The following is a 15,425-nucleotide window of genomic DNA, read 5'->3' on the forward strand; positions in this document are numbered from 1 at the left end:
CACCTCCAAAGAAGTTATCACTGTTTCGGATGTCCCGCAGCGTTCGGTCAACTGCTTCAATCGCCTTTCTGTGAGCCATAGTGCATTCATCCCAAATTATAAGACTGCAGTCTTGCAGAACCTTGGATATGTTACTTTGTTTTGTGATGTTACATATTGGTGACTCTGTGCAGTCAAGATCTATAGGCACTTTAAACATCGAGTGAGCAGTTTTGCCACCGGGTAAAAGAGTGGCTGCGATCCCCGAAGAGGCTACTGCTACAGCAATCTTACTATCCTGTCTGATCTTAGACAACAGTAAGTTAATCAGGAATGTTTTTCCAGTTCCGCCCGGAGCGTCTAAGAAAAACATTCTACTTTCCTTATTTCTAACACAGTTTAATATTTCCCGATATACTACAGTCTGTTCATCTGTAAGTTTTGGTTCATTTAATAGAACAAAAGACCTTAACGCTTCTTTATTGTAATTTGTTTCCCTGAGATAGTCAGCATTTAACGTTTGTAAGATCTGAGGGGAAGGAAGGCCGTAAATGTTCAAAGGCTGACCGCCAATCGATAGAACGTATTCTTCGAGGTCTTGAAGACATCTGTCTTCCACATGGGCGATCATTTCATGAGCAGTACCGTCGTTACAGGGGGAAAGTTGTCGTAAAAAATCTTCTGCTAGGCTCTCCTTATATTTGTTCCACAGATCCAACGGATCAGAGAGACTGCAAAAGACTAACAATATGCCAAAAAGCCGGCGAAGTTTTGCTGGGCTTTGTGAAACTATCGCCTCCTTCAGTGTCTCTTCCCATTGAGAGTCATCCAGGAGTAATCCATGGGCTTTGCATGCACTCCGATATGTAGGGTGAAGTATGCCATTGACGGTGCGAAGGTCAGTGAAGGATGTTGGTCCCCTGACAGTGAACAGAAGCATGCGTAAATAGAAGCACTCGGAATTATTAGGATGGACTGCATACACTCGGCTAATTACGTGCTGCTTTCTAACGCCCGAAAATGCTACCACAGGTACTCCTTTCTTTCTTCTTACAAATGTACCTTGCTGTTTGTTATACGTATAGTAAGAGGGAACGTCTTCATACAACAGTGTCTTAGCAAAATCATCTGTCTGACATAAGTTAAAGAATGCCATTAAGGTGGTGTTACGTGGATTTTCTACTATGTCATGAGCCGTTTCTGCAGTAAAGACAATTCTTTGAAAATTTTGTAGATGAACATCTAAATGCATTACTGGAGGATACCTTTCATGGATAGGAAATGAAAGAATTCGCCAAACTGCTTCTGAGCTGGATATGTACCTTCCGCTCTGATACTGGCACACTTCATCATTTTTGTCTTGCAAACCTAAGACTGCCTGATCGCTTCCTTTGTTGATGTACTTACAGATGTATTTGATGGACTTAACACTGCTACAGTATTCAACATTGATGTGTGTTTTGAATACCCTAGACAAAACAGGACAGTATGGCACTATCCATCTATTATCCACTTCCATATCCTGTCCATTTATCATAAGGCGTGCAGTGAAGCCACCCATAGAAGGAATCCTGCGCTTGTAGGATGGGTACCCATCGTTCCCTGTGACAGTTTCATTGACGAATGCTCGTGGGTATCGTTTTGAGCATCGTCCACCTTTCATACATGGTGAGCCTACGTTGAAAGATCCGCATGGTCCATGGACCATGTGACATTTAACTATGTTAAAAAGCTGTGGATCTTTATCAGGATCTGGAAATTCAGCACTAATAACCTTATCAATATCGACGGGTCGTATCTTGTCCTCAAGCCATAATAATATGTGGGCGTGAGGCAAGCCACGCTTTTGCCATTCAACAGAGTACATAAAACAAAGAGTTGGCCCAAATATTTGTTCTCTGGTTAGTAAGTCCATGAGAGATTTTAATTTCATGTGAAATACACGTGTAATAATGTCGTGACGATCATTCGCTGACTGACCATTATATACGGCATTACCAATTTCTTCCCATTTTGGATTAGTTGTAGCTGTAATAAAAAGATCTGGACATGAGTATTTTCGCACATAACAGAGTGCATCTTGAGATCGCTCGTGCATATATCGGGGTCCTCCAGTGAAAGTGGACGGTAAAATGACTAACCGTCCCAAATCTGCCATGTTACCCTCGTCCTTCCTCAGGGCGTCTTTAAGGTGAATGTAGCTCTCAGCCCTTAATTCCCTTTGGTGTGTTCTGATATAGACTAACCTTTCAGTCTCTATTTTAGCATACATGTCTACCCAGAACTGATTGGACAGTTGACGGTAACAATGTAAGTAGTTTACCTCGCCTTGTCTTATCATTATACGATAAGAATAAAACTGAAGAGAAGATGTTTTCTTGAGAGGGGTCTTTAGTTCTCCGGTTCGTGGGTCTACGTGGTACAGTAGGAAGTGGTAGCCATCATCTCCACGAGGGAACATCAGGGGATATTGAAGAGCGTCGTATGATCGGTGGGTTTCAGATATTCGTCTCAGGCCCTGGTCTCTTGTCCGAAGCACGATGTCTCGCTTATCACATTCGTGTCCAACCAATATGACAGCTATCTCGTTTGTTGTCGGCTGATTATAACAGCCTCTGTGCTCACCAGCAGGAACTCGGTCGGCGTGGATCACAATCTTGTGGGTGTCACCGTCCGGCATTGTCTCTAGAGTTGTCTTCAGTTCCTTGACATATGGGTTCACATCATGTAACATGCCCTGCAAATCATTAACTAAATGGGTTTTTAAATTTGGTATTATTGCTGTTCTTTGATCTACCTGTGCTTTGTGGTCTGCAATGAAATATATTTGAAGATATTTAGAATTTTCATTGTTTGCAGGGAGAAGTGAACCTATTAAGTGGTATACTTGTCCTTGAATTTTGAATGTTGGCATAAAATTTCCTTCCACTACTTTAGTAGCTCCGAAGCTTGTCATTTGGAATGCGCTGTTGTAGGCTCGCACAAATTGAAGAAAATGGCGAGAGTCAGTATGCGTCCCATTTAACAGAGAAATAAGAAGTTCCGGTAGAGGAGTTAGATGATTTAATTTAATTTTTCCGGAAGAGCAGCACATTCCCTCTGGCTCTTGCTTCCATTTGAGAGCCCTACAGAAAGGGCACACTTTACTCAAAGACCCTATATGGGCTCTTGGATGGTAGTCGATAAGAGGGTTATAAGCAAATGCACTTCGCTGCTTTTCATGCCATGGAATCATATTAGGACACCTAGATTCAATTGACGTTGAATGTAATTCTCTAACATTGGCATGTCTCACTCTATCTTCATCTAACCGTCTGAGATATTCATCAGTGGTCTCTGATGAACGTCTTTCTGCTGCACGTAGTCTTTTCTCTTCCTGCTGGACATTTTGCATTTCGTTTAACGATGCGTAGGTACTTCGTCGTTGTGTTAACGCCTGAGAATATTCCTCCGCAGCTAGGTTTTCGCGTGTGAGGGAATGGTGCTCTCTGTCATGCTCCATTCGAGCCATCCGCTGATCCTCTGATTCTGTTTCTCTTAAACGCATCTGTCTAAATCTTTGCGATCTGAGTATTGCCTCGCGGTCTGAAGCAGTCTCAGAAGCCCTAGATGTGGACTGGCGTGCTCTCTGTGAGCGAAGCCTGGCCTCGCGCTCAGAAGCAGTCTCCGAATCACGGTCAGTGCTCTTCCTCAGTCTGTCTGCATTGAGTCTGGCTTCGCGGTCTGAAGCAGTCTCAGACGCCCTAGATGTGGATTGGCGTGTTCTCTGTGAGCTAAGCCTGGCCTCGCGCTCAGAAGCACTCTCCGAATCACGGTGAGTGCTCTTCCTCAGTCTGTCTGCACTGAGTCTGGCCTCGCGGTCTGAAGCACTCTCAGACGCCCTAGATGTGGACTGGCGTGTTCTCTGTGAGCTAAGTCTGGCCTCGCGCTCAGAAGCACTCTCCGAATCACGGTGAGTGCTCTTCCTCAGTCTGTCTGCACTGAGTCTGGCCTCGCGGTCTGAAGCACTCTCAGACGCCCTAGATGTGGACTGGCGTGTTCTCTGTGAGCTAAGCCTGGCCTCGCGCTCAGAAGCAGTCTCCGAATCACGGTGAGTGATCTTCCTCAGTCTGTCTGCATTGAGTCTGGCCTCGCGCTCAGAAGCACTCTCCGAATCACGGTGAGTGCTCTTCCTCAGTCTGTCTGCACTGAGTCTGGCCTCGCGGTCTGAAGCAGTCTCAGACGCCCTAGATGTGGACTGGCGTGCTCTCTGTGAGCTAAGCCTGGCCTCGCGCTCAGAAGCACTCTCCGAATCACGGTGAGTGCTCTTCCTCAGTCTGTCTGCATTGAGTCTGGCCTCGCGGTCTGAAGCAGTCTCGGAAGCCCTCAATATCTTAACTTTTTTAGCTTTTGATATGGACCGTCCAATGTTAATTCGCTTCCTAGCAGGCATGGTCAAAGGAACAGTCACAAAAGTGTCGAAACCCAATCAGTAACTCTGTAATGGGCAGCAAAGTGCATGTGGTGGTGATTATTTTCTGTTGGTGACGGTGGTGTTGGTGATTATTGTTTTAACAGGACGTACAACGGGGCAACTATCCTCTATTAACACTAATCAGAAGAAAACTGAAAGAGATCCGATACTTCGAAGAATGAAGTTATCGGCAAAATAAAGGGAAGGGCCGCAATGAGCTCGAAAATATCAAAAACAGAAACCCCTCCCAGAGCAGAAACTGGGAAGGCAGGAAGTACTAAGGGGTAATAGTCAACAAAATAGAGGTAGTTGTGATTATTGTTTCGAGAGGTAGTACAAATGCGCAACAATCTTCTGTTAACACTAATCAGAACGAAATATGAAGAGATGCGATACTTCGAAGAATGAAGATATCGGAAAAGGAAGATAAAGTCCACAAAGGGGTTAAAAATCGCAATCAGCAACAGAATTGAAATGGCCGTATTGGTGATTGTTTCAAAAGGAAGGACAACTCCTCAACAATCCTGCCTTATCACTAATCAGAACGAAATTGAAAGAGATCCGATACTTCGAAGAATGAAGATATCGGCAAAAGAAAGGGAAAGGCCGCAAAATGCTTCCAAATAACAACCACAAACCCCGCCCAGAAAAGAATTTCAGATGCAGTGGTTCCCAATGAAATTAGAGTATCCGAAAATTTCTAAAGTGGAAATAAATTAACGTACCGTCGCAACACTTCTGAAACAGGAAACAATATTTCAGATATTTTTAAACGCAATAACTGACATGACACTCACATAGATATGTTAACAATCTCAGTTAGAAAGTAACAATGTAATACAGAGAAGAACTAAGCGCCACCAGTGTGAATACCATTAAGCAGTCAAGTTCCTTTTGCTCAGAGCAATATTGATTTCGGTTACGCTTATCGACATGGATGATATAGACTGCTGAAGCTGACCGAAGTAGCTGTTGCCTGTGACTCACGGGTGGCCCAGATTGGTTGCGCAGTAGTGTCGTAGGACAGGTATCCTAATTAGGATAAAACCTTCAATACTGGTATTTTGAAGGTTTATGATGAGCCGAAATTATTATGTTATTATATTTATGTTTCGTGTCCATGGACGTATAACGTGCGGACGTACGGCACACAGATTTCCAATATGGCGTCAAGGAACAGCACCATTAGATCTCTGATGTAAAACATGTATAAATTCTATGTAGATTGTTTTAGAGAGCGATTGTTTTCTTTTTTGTATTCCGAGAGAGGCACTGAATGTTTTCTTCTATCTGACAGGATAAGTTCGTAGCGATAATAAAGTTGCTTTTAGAATACGTAAAAGTGTTCTCGTGTGATATTTTTATTGCGTAAAATAGAAAATCGCATATAGAGAACGACAGTAGATGTTGGTTTTCCCCACAGGAGCACCGTGACTGTGTAGCACACAACCGCACGTGTATCTTATTTCTTTGTTTATAGCTGTCTCTCTTATAAAGGAAAGATTTCCATGTAACATCTGTACGTAATTTCTTTCCTTATATTGCTGTTGGTGTATATAGTGACCTACTGTATTTTGCGTAGCGTGTGCATCGTAGTTCGTTTCTGTGAACCGCCTGTTGCGTGGTGAAGGTGGGAGGGGGGGGGGGAGGAATACATCCGGGTTATTCCCTGCCTGTCGTAACAGGTGACTGAAATCGCCCCAGGGGTCCTTAACTTGGCAGGGTGGGCTCGCGACCACGGACCCTTTTAGGTGCACTTACTTATGCCACGCTCCTCACTTTAGCTATATTATCCGAACTTCCGTGGTCTATTCTTGTTCTTTGCAGACTCCGACGGCATAAGAACATTCGAGGCCTCATTTCCACGCCCTTCGCGGATAACTTAATTTCGGAAGAGTCGGATTCCTCCATTTTTGTCACTGATTACTGTTAATATAGGATGGTTGCCCCGTTGTAGTTCCTCTTGAAACAAAAATCAGCACCATCACCACTCTCTTCTCTCATCCGACTTGTGTTCTTATGTTTGAGAGATCTCGGGAGTTGGCCCAATTTTAAGATCGTATGCCGTTCCTGAGGCCAACCGAATGTGGAGGATTGTATTGAACAATTACGCCTTTCTGCTGGGATTCAATCAATCAATCAATCGATCGATCAATCAATCAATCAATCAATCAATCAATCAATCAATCAATCAATCAATCAATCAATCAATCAATCAATCAATCAATCAATCAATCAATCAATCAATCAATCAATCAATCAATCAATCAATCAATCAATCAATCAATCAATCAATCAATCAATCAATCAATCAATCAATCAATCAATCAACATACATACGGAGTAATTAAGGAAGAAAATAATAGTTAAGAAATCTGACATTAATGGAAAATAGATTATAATAACTGAGGAGAGCCGGATGACGACAAATATGTAAATACCAAGTGAATGTATTGCTCTTACTTATGCCCCTCAATAAATTATGCTGGTGTGAGTTATGGATATAAGAAAGCCGTAACAGAGGAGCAAATTAGGCGCAGGGATTCTTAGGTAAACATATAAGATGACTAATGGTGTTATTACTGAAGCTGTTCGAGAACGGTTATAGGCCTAACCTCCAACGATATTCCGCCATTATCCCGCAGAATGGCCGATTGACACCTCTCTTGTTATTCTACCGCCCCCACCCACAGGGGGACGTTGTCGGTCTGTCGGTCACTCAATGCAGAGCATGGTACCAGCAGAAAATTGTAAATTTCTCCGTCATGTGAAGAGTAAGGTAAATTATGAACATAACGAAAGTTGTTTATAATGAAGAGACGTTTCACGTACGGTAAACGAAGTTTACAGAAAATCAATAGTATAAGAGAAAAAGGAGGAAAACCATTCTGGTTTTCCTATAAACCCCCCATCTATTGTAATATTTTAAAATGATATGCACATAGAAACCTTCCCCGGGATGAGCATACTCTAAATATGAAGTTTGGTTGAGATCTATTTAGCCGTTTCGACGTGATGGCTTTCGTATAAACATCCCGTGTATTGAAAGATTTTAAAATGATATGCATATCGAAACCTTCCCCGGGATAAGTATACTGTAAATATGAAGTTTGGTTGAACAGACAAACAGACAGACAAACAGACAAACAGACAAACAGACAAACAGACAAACAAACAAACAGACACGAAACGTAAAAACCACCGATTCGGTCTTGAGTTGACCTAAAACGGATAAATATCTGAAAAATTGGCAAAACAAAAGAAATTACAGACAGCGGACCCCCTACAATTTTATTTATATAGATAATTTCGCTGCTGTAGAATCCTGGAGCTGACGTTGCCATGGTACGGTATTCTACATTGTATTCGAATATCGAAGTAAATAGTGTACATGCAGTAAATAAGATAGTTTTAAAATTGCATGTCTCTTAGCGTTATCCGAGAAAGAGCATGGGGAGGTCCCCGTACGTTTCCAATGTAAAGTGTTTGTTACGGATTTGTGATATAACGGCAGGCTCACTTGCCTACTGGCATTCACAATCAGGTTGGGAAGTTTACATTATAATTGCAGGCCCCATTGCCTACTATGCGGACAGAATCGATTTGGGGAGTTTTCGTTAAAATGGCAGCCCCCCTTTCCTACCTCCAGACAGATTACAGTTTTTATTATAATGGCAGGCAATTACCCTACTATCACTCGAAATTGAGTTGTGCAATTATCATTATAATGACAGGCCCCTTTTCCTACTGCCAGCCAGCGTACTGCCAGTCACACCAAGTTGGTGAGTTTCCATCAAAATAGCAGGCCACTATGCCTAATGCCAGTCACATTTTAGATGAGTACATTTCTTTATAATGGCGGGCACCCTTGCCTACTGCCAAACACAATCGGGTAGGGGAGTTTTAAACAAAACTGCATGCTCACTTACCTTCTGCAAGTCAAATCGAGAAGGGAACTATTCATTACAATTGTAGGCCTTCCTTACTAATGACAGTTACACAGGAGTTGGAGAAGGAACCCTTTCCTACTGCCAGTCAAAGTCGGTGTGGGGAGTACTGATTACAATAGCAGACCGACCCTTTCTCGATCGCTAAATCGACATCAGTGAATATATATAGATCGACATACGAAAGTATATGCGTGTTTACAATATTGAAGACCTTCATTTACAGATTAACTGCTACTAAACGTACGTCATATCGACAAAGGATTATACCATAAGACACGCCGGATTTAGTGGCCTAAATGGCTGGTCCAATGATATGTCATCTATTCTTGGGTCAGATTTAGAAACGTGGAACAGGGTAAAGGTTTTGTAAGATCATCTCACATTACATTACTTTTCGGATAATAATGTGACAGCTACATACGTAGCATTTGGCTCACATATGGCTACTGAGTGGGCCAATTTTCGTGAAGAGTTTGATGATTCTGTATTTCATATAAGTAATTGAAAGTATGAATAATGCATGTGAAAATTCCAAATTGACTTAACATCGATTAATAGAGAAAAATCAAACGTAAAAGGGATACAGATACGGCATAAAGTCATAAGACCAAGGTTGTAGATCATTCCAAATTGAACGGAGATTGTGCAATCCGTTACGTGATAGGAATTTCCGAAGGTCTGCACCATCATTAAAATTGCCTACATATTTCGATATTCTTCGGGGATAAAAAATGAAAAATTTAATGATATAGGATTTTTCTTTCGTTACAGGCTAAAACGTATAATTTTGTCAAATTTCAATTATCTTCTTATTCTTCTGGCAGATTATGCCACAATGTGGATTTTGGGCGAGGCGGGTAAAAATTAGGACTTTCAGGAAATCAAAAATTATGGAGATTGTTATTATTACCCCTTAAACGGAAAGCTGTACGAAAATTTCGCCAAAATAGTCAGTGTAGAGGTACACAGTCGTTACGATTTGATTTATATAGATAAGGAATCTGCTCCATGTAAAACACCTTTTGGGCTATGTCCGCTGGACTTAACCTGCAAAAGTGACCATTCATGATATCTCCCTTATTAATCCTCCTGACGAAAAAATGCACATGAAAAAAAAGGTTTAGAGGTGGAATTCCATCAGGTTTGGTCGATTTCCAGTCAGGTTGGTCTTGTTCTGTATATATTGTGGAAGAGTAAAATCACCATTTCGGTTCCTTATAAACCGCCAGTCCATTCCGGAACATGAAATGTTATTTACGTTTAAAACCTACCTTTGGACAGGTGGATGCTAAATATAAATTTTGTTTCGAATGTCTTCAGTAGTTTTCAAGTTGTAAGGAATACGCTTTACACGCACCCGCTCGTGAGTTAAGTCCGATGGGACTTCTACAGAAAAACGGTCCTTTAATGATATCTCCCTTATTGATCCTCGTATCGAAATGATGCACATGAGAAAAAAAGGTTTAGACATTAATTTCTACCAAGGTAGGTAGACTTCCATAAACTTTTGTTGTGTATATTTTTTGGAAGTGCAAAATCACTGTTTCGGTTTCGTATAAACCCCCAGTTAGTTCAGGGATTGAGAAACAATATTTGCCCTGAAACCTATCAAGGACAGGTGTATTCTAAATACGAATCTTGGTGGAAATGCATCCAGTAGTTTCTAGCATTCACGTACATACGGCGTAATTAAGGAAGAAAATAATACAGTTAAGAATGTTGAAACTAATAGAAAATGGATTATAACTGAGGACAGCCGGATAACGACAAATAAATAAATGCCGTGAGTTATGGATATAATAAAGCGCTAACAGAGGAGAAATTTAGGTTCAGTGATTCTTAGGTAAACAAATATGAAGATGACTAATGGTGTTATTACTTAATCTATTCGAGGGCGGTTATAACCTCCAACGATATTCCGCCAATATCCCGCAGATGAGCCGATTGATGCCTCTCTTGCCATCTACCCAAGGAACAACCACGAATTTAAAAGCATGATGAGGAAAATGGCAATACGTTACTTCCCTACTGGCATGCAGTCAGAGACGTTGCCATGGTAACCTGTAGGTTCGTTGTCGGTCTGTCGGTCACTAAATGCAGAGCATGATACCAGCAGAAAATTGTAAATTTCTCCGTCATGTGAAGAGTAAGGTAAATTATGAACATAACGAAAGTTGTTTATAATGAAGAGACGTTTCACGTACGGTAAACGAAGTTTACAGAAAATCAATAGTATAAGAGAAAATAGAGGAAAACCACTGTGGTTTTCCTATAAACACCCCGTCTATTCAAAGATTTTAAAATTATATGCATATCAGAACCTTTCCTGGGATGAGTATACTCTAAATATGAAGTTGGGCTGAGATCTATCCAGCCGTTTCGACGTGATGGTGGGAAAACCACTCTGGTTTTCCTATAAACCCCCCGTCTATTCAAGGATTTTAAAATGATATGCATATCTAAACCTTCCCCGGGATTAGTATACTCTAAATACAATGTTTGGTTGAGATCCATCCAGCCGTTTCGACGTGATGGTGGAAAAACCATTCTGATTTTCCTATAAACCCCCCATATATTCAAATATTTTAAAATGATATGCATATGGAAAACTTCCCCGCGATGAGTATCCTCTAAATATGAAGTTTGGTTGAGATCTATCCAGCCGTTTCGACGTGATGGTGGAAAAACCATTCTGGTTTTCCTATAAACCCCCTGTCTATTCAAGGATTTTAAAATGATATGCATATCAAAACCTTCTCCGGGATGAGTATACCCTAAATATGAAGTTTGGTTGAGATCTATCCAGCCGTTTCGACGTGATGGTGGAACAGACAAACAGACAGACAAACAGAAACAATTTTATTTATATAGATTTTTACACTCGTTCTTCACCCCCTTTCCATCCCCGCCCAAAGGAGTCCTATGAGTGCCTTACACAACAGTATATTTTTTTCCCAGATATTAAGTCTTATTTGTACCTATTTTGGTTGACAGCTATGCCCAAACGTACATGCATAATCTCACTGCTCTAGAATCCTGGAGCTGACGTTGCCATGGTTACGGCAGTTCATTTCTTTATCCGATTCCTAGAGCAGGGGTAGTGTGGTGCCAATATCTCCGTAACGGTTGGTTTTAGGGCCTTAAAACATGGTTTTCGGGCCCGTAGGGCTTACCGAGTTTTGTTCTTTGCGTCAAGAGGATTAAATTGAGCTTTGTCTCGTCCTTATACGACAAATTCGATATTTTGCCTATAATAGTATAAGAGAAAATGGAGGAAAACCGTTTTTCCTATAAAACCCCCGTCTTTTCAAAGATTTTAAAATGATATGCATATCGAAACCTTCCCCGGGGTCAGTATACTCTAAATATGAAGTTTGGTTGAGATCTATCCAGCCGTTTCGACGTGATGGTGGAACAGACAAACAGACAGACAAACAGACAAACAGAAACAATTTTATTTATATAGATGAGTTAATTTAACTGATTTTAAATGTAGAGTGGTGAGTTAAATTGTCCACCAACAGGTTTGGAATGAAACTAATGTCAAATAACATTAGTTTGCAATACTCTATCAGTGTACTTCTGTTGTGGGAAACGTTCTCACCGTGCTCCCGTGTAAGTGAAAGTGTTGTCACATATCCAGGAGGAGATCATGGTGAATGTTGTAAACTGCGAGAGTGGTTCGTACCCTCTCACCATACCAGTGTTTTTGTAACATGGGGACGCTATCATTGTGATGGTGTGAGTTCTCTCTGATTGTAGTGATCACTCATCCAGGGGTTGATCACGGTGGATGCATGCCACTGATTATCCATCTGTTGATCGCAAGTGAGCCGTTGTGCTCACTGTTGTTTTCAAATATCTGTAGATTCAATAGTCGTTGGGCTAAGAAGCTGAACTCCTACTTGCCTTCCCTTTGCAGTGTTATGATGTTTGAATCAATCACTTCCAGACAGTCACTTTCATTGTTGTACCCTTCAGTTGAGAATGGCACACATGCAATACCAGCAGCGTGTTTCTAACATATCAAAGACGGGCTGAGTGGATCAGACTGTTGAGGCGCTGGCCATCTGATCCTAACTTGGCAGGTTCGATCCTGGCTCAGTCCTGTGGTATTTGAAGGTGTTCAGATATGTCAGCCTCGTGTCGGTAGATTTACTAGCACGTAAAAGAACGCCTGTTGGACTAAATTCCGGCACCTTGGAATCTCCGGGCTAGGACTGATAAGGTAGCGGTTGTGACATTAATTAAGATACATCCGCAGAATTCGTCTGGGGTGAAAATGGGAAACCACGGAAATTTAGAGTATGTTAATTCCCACCACATATTGCTAAGGGAGTTCAGAAAATGGCATGAAAACATTTAACATTTTAATGCGTTTTTATGACTTAAATATATTTTAAATATTTAGAAGTATTGAGTACAAAATTAGCTGTGAGGCTATTTGATGAATAGTCGCAGTTTAAGCATAATATCGACTTTGATGGCAGCATTGAAGACGAGGCCTGATGGAAAGGTGAAGACAGTACCTTTCCCTGTGGTCAGGTCACACTTGACGAACTTGTGTGTGTCCTTAGGGTAGGTCAAGTGCCACCTGTCAGCTCTAGCGGCTGCGCACAAGTTGGATGGATCAGGCTGGTGGTTGTCATTGTCACCATCATTGTGGCGATGGTCGTTATTATGATCATCATGATGGTGGTGATGATTCCAGTGTTCATTGTGGTGGTTGTGGTGGTCCCAGTGGTGATCATGATGATGATGTTTGCCAAAGTTTTGAGCGGCTGTACGAGTAACGGAGTCGTCACCTTATTTTACATCTTCAGGAATCTGAGCTGGCTGCTGTTCCTCTGTGGCTACGGGACCGGACTGGACGTAGGCCAGTGCTGCCAACACACACACTACGAGAAGACCTGAAGGGGAGCAATATTGTTGTGAAAGTGAGAAGCATATTGAATTATTTATTTATTCAGCATTCGTTTATATATACATCAACATATCACTCATCCCTGGGAAAAATCAAATAAGTCATTTTTTTCAATTTTTAAAATGTTATGCTCTGTATCCTGTGGCACGAACTGAATAAGTTATTTCATAGTAATATTGCAGAAATAGTCAAATTTTACTTCTAGACTATTCAAGAACATAAAACAGTCCATGGTAAGAACCAAATAAGTTATCTTTTTAATATTCGGAATATTGTTAATAACATTGGCTTCAACCAGATAAGTCAGTTCTTTTTGTCTGTAGTATGTTTTATTTTGTTACTGTGTGCGTGGGCGTTATTATCTTGTAAACGAATTATTGATAGTGAAATTACATACCTGCTTTTGTGAATGAGAACTTTTCAATATTACTAACCAGCAATATAGAAATGTGGCTTATATTACTTTAGTTTTGACTGCTCCAGATACAAAAATAATGCCTGGTCAATAAAGAACAAGTCAGTTTCATTCACGATCCAAAGAAGATACTTCATTAATATTTTGAATTAAACAAAATCAAAACAAAATAATTATTTGAAAAGCAGTTTCATACAACGCAGAAAAATCTGACAACTTTTAGCGAATACGTGATTTTTTAATTTTTCTTTTTTCAATGTTTTAATTTTTGTTTTAAATTTTTTTATTCCTTATTTTTTTACTGTTTGAAAAATGCTTTTCCTGAGAACTTTAATTTTTTGACTTATCTTGTTATTCCCTGGGATGAGCGATATATCAGTACCCTGCATATAGACAAAACCACTACCGTACTTCCCTTCCAGGTTTCTTTGTTTACGTATTCCCTTTAGAATAACTACATTTCACGGGGAATCACTTACCTTTCATGGTGATGTAGAGCTTATCGTACTACTGACTTTTGAATGCATTCTCCATGAATTTTATTTTCTCGCACTAAATCAAACTGTCACTATCTAATATTAACAAGTGAAACACTCGTGTCATATCTTGTAATTTATTGAGAGGTACATGTGTCAATCATGGAACTGATAAAACTTCTGGGTATACTGGTATCACTCACTATACAATGTTTGACGTTCGAGTTTACTACTTGCAGTTCATTCCGGTTAACAATGAACGTTAAAATCATTCCAAATAGGGATTTTGTTCAGATTGCACGGGTATATGGCTGAGGTGTGCTTTCCAGAAATTGAAACGGTTTGGCCAAGTGTAACATTTAGGCCAGTTTTCGAGTTTTCCACTATCCGTAACCTTGGCACTTGATGGAGTAGGTCCGACCATATTTGCCTCCAGGAATAAACCTTGTACTCATTTTTGGTTAAAGCTGAGTGGACCTAAAGAAGTGGAAAACTCGATTCTTAAATTTTTGGACTTTCTGACGGGGAATCGAACCCACGTTCATCTGGGGGAGCCGAGCACTCCTTTACGGCCTCAGAGTGGAACTTAAAGTAAAATTGCTTACATGCTTTCTTGCTTGTATACCCTGCAATATCAGGCTTGAAATTCCTCTGGGAACGCAAAATCCTTCTCACGAAGAGCATACGTGATTGTGGCTTTGTGCTAGCTGCGATGTAATCGAGGAGCAAATACTGTTTTCAACAGGAAATATGATCAAATGTGAAACATGTACAGTACATTCACCACATTAACTGGAAAGTGTGTTTATACTTTAAAAAGTTATCGTGGTATATGGTTTACTATTGAATCTGGTACAGCGTATTGCGTTGTAACTTTATTCGCTTCTTCGTTACCTTTTAATCACTATTAGCGTCTGCACACATCCGCAGCACAGATACGACACAACAGTTGTTGAACGCCCACAGTTGCGGGCTATGGACGTAGCAAAACAAGGTCACCCACACCAGAGAATAAAGAAAATACTGCCGTAAATTTTTTTTCACACATAATGCCCAATAGTTATCAATAGTATTGCTATTTTTCTTTCTGGAAGATTTGAAATTCCATTTCTCCTAAATGTGATGACTTTCTGGTTGATGAAATGTTCCATATTGAGCCTGCGGTCTTCCAAGGAAGTGAGGCGTACTGCCATTTGTCATTAAGGAAATTCTGCCGGGATTTGAATAG

At 40.7% G+C, this 15,425-nt stretch overlaps 1 protein-coding gene across 1 annotated transcript in view; it reads right to left on the reverse strand.

Annotated features, from left to right (window-relative positions):
- LOC136873993 (high-affinity zinc uptake system protein ZnuA-like) overlaps positions 1-14,249 on the reverse strand; it is a 60,945-nt gene extending 46,696 nt beyond the window's left edge. Inside the window, exon 1 of the mRNA XM_068227665.1 lies at positions 14,201-14,249. Coding sequence (XP_068083766.1) covers positions 14,201-14,207 — 7 coding nt within the window. The 5' untranslated portion in view covers positions 14,208-14,249. The remainder of the gene's footprint in view (positions 1-14,200) is intronic.
- Positions 14,250-15,425: the final 1,176 nt, after the last annotated feature.

The sequence above is a fragment of the Anabrus simplex genome, chromosome 1 (assembly GCF_040414725.1).
Source record: "Anabrus simplex isolate iqAnaSimp1 chromosome 1, ASM4041472v1, whole genome shotgun sequence".
Classification (NCBI taxonomy): Eukaryota; Metazoa; Arthropoda; class Insecta; order Orthoptera; family Tettigoniidae; genus Anabrus; species Anabrus simplex.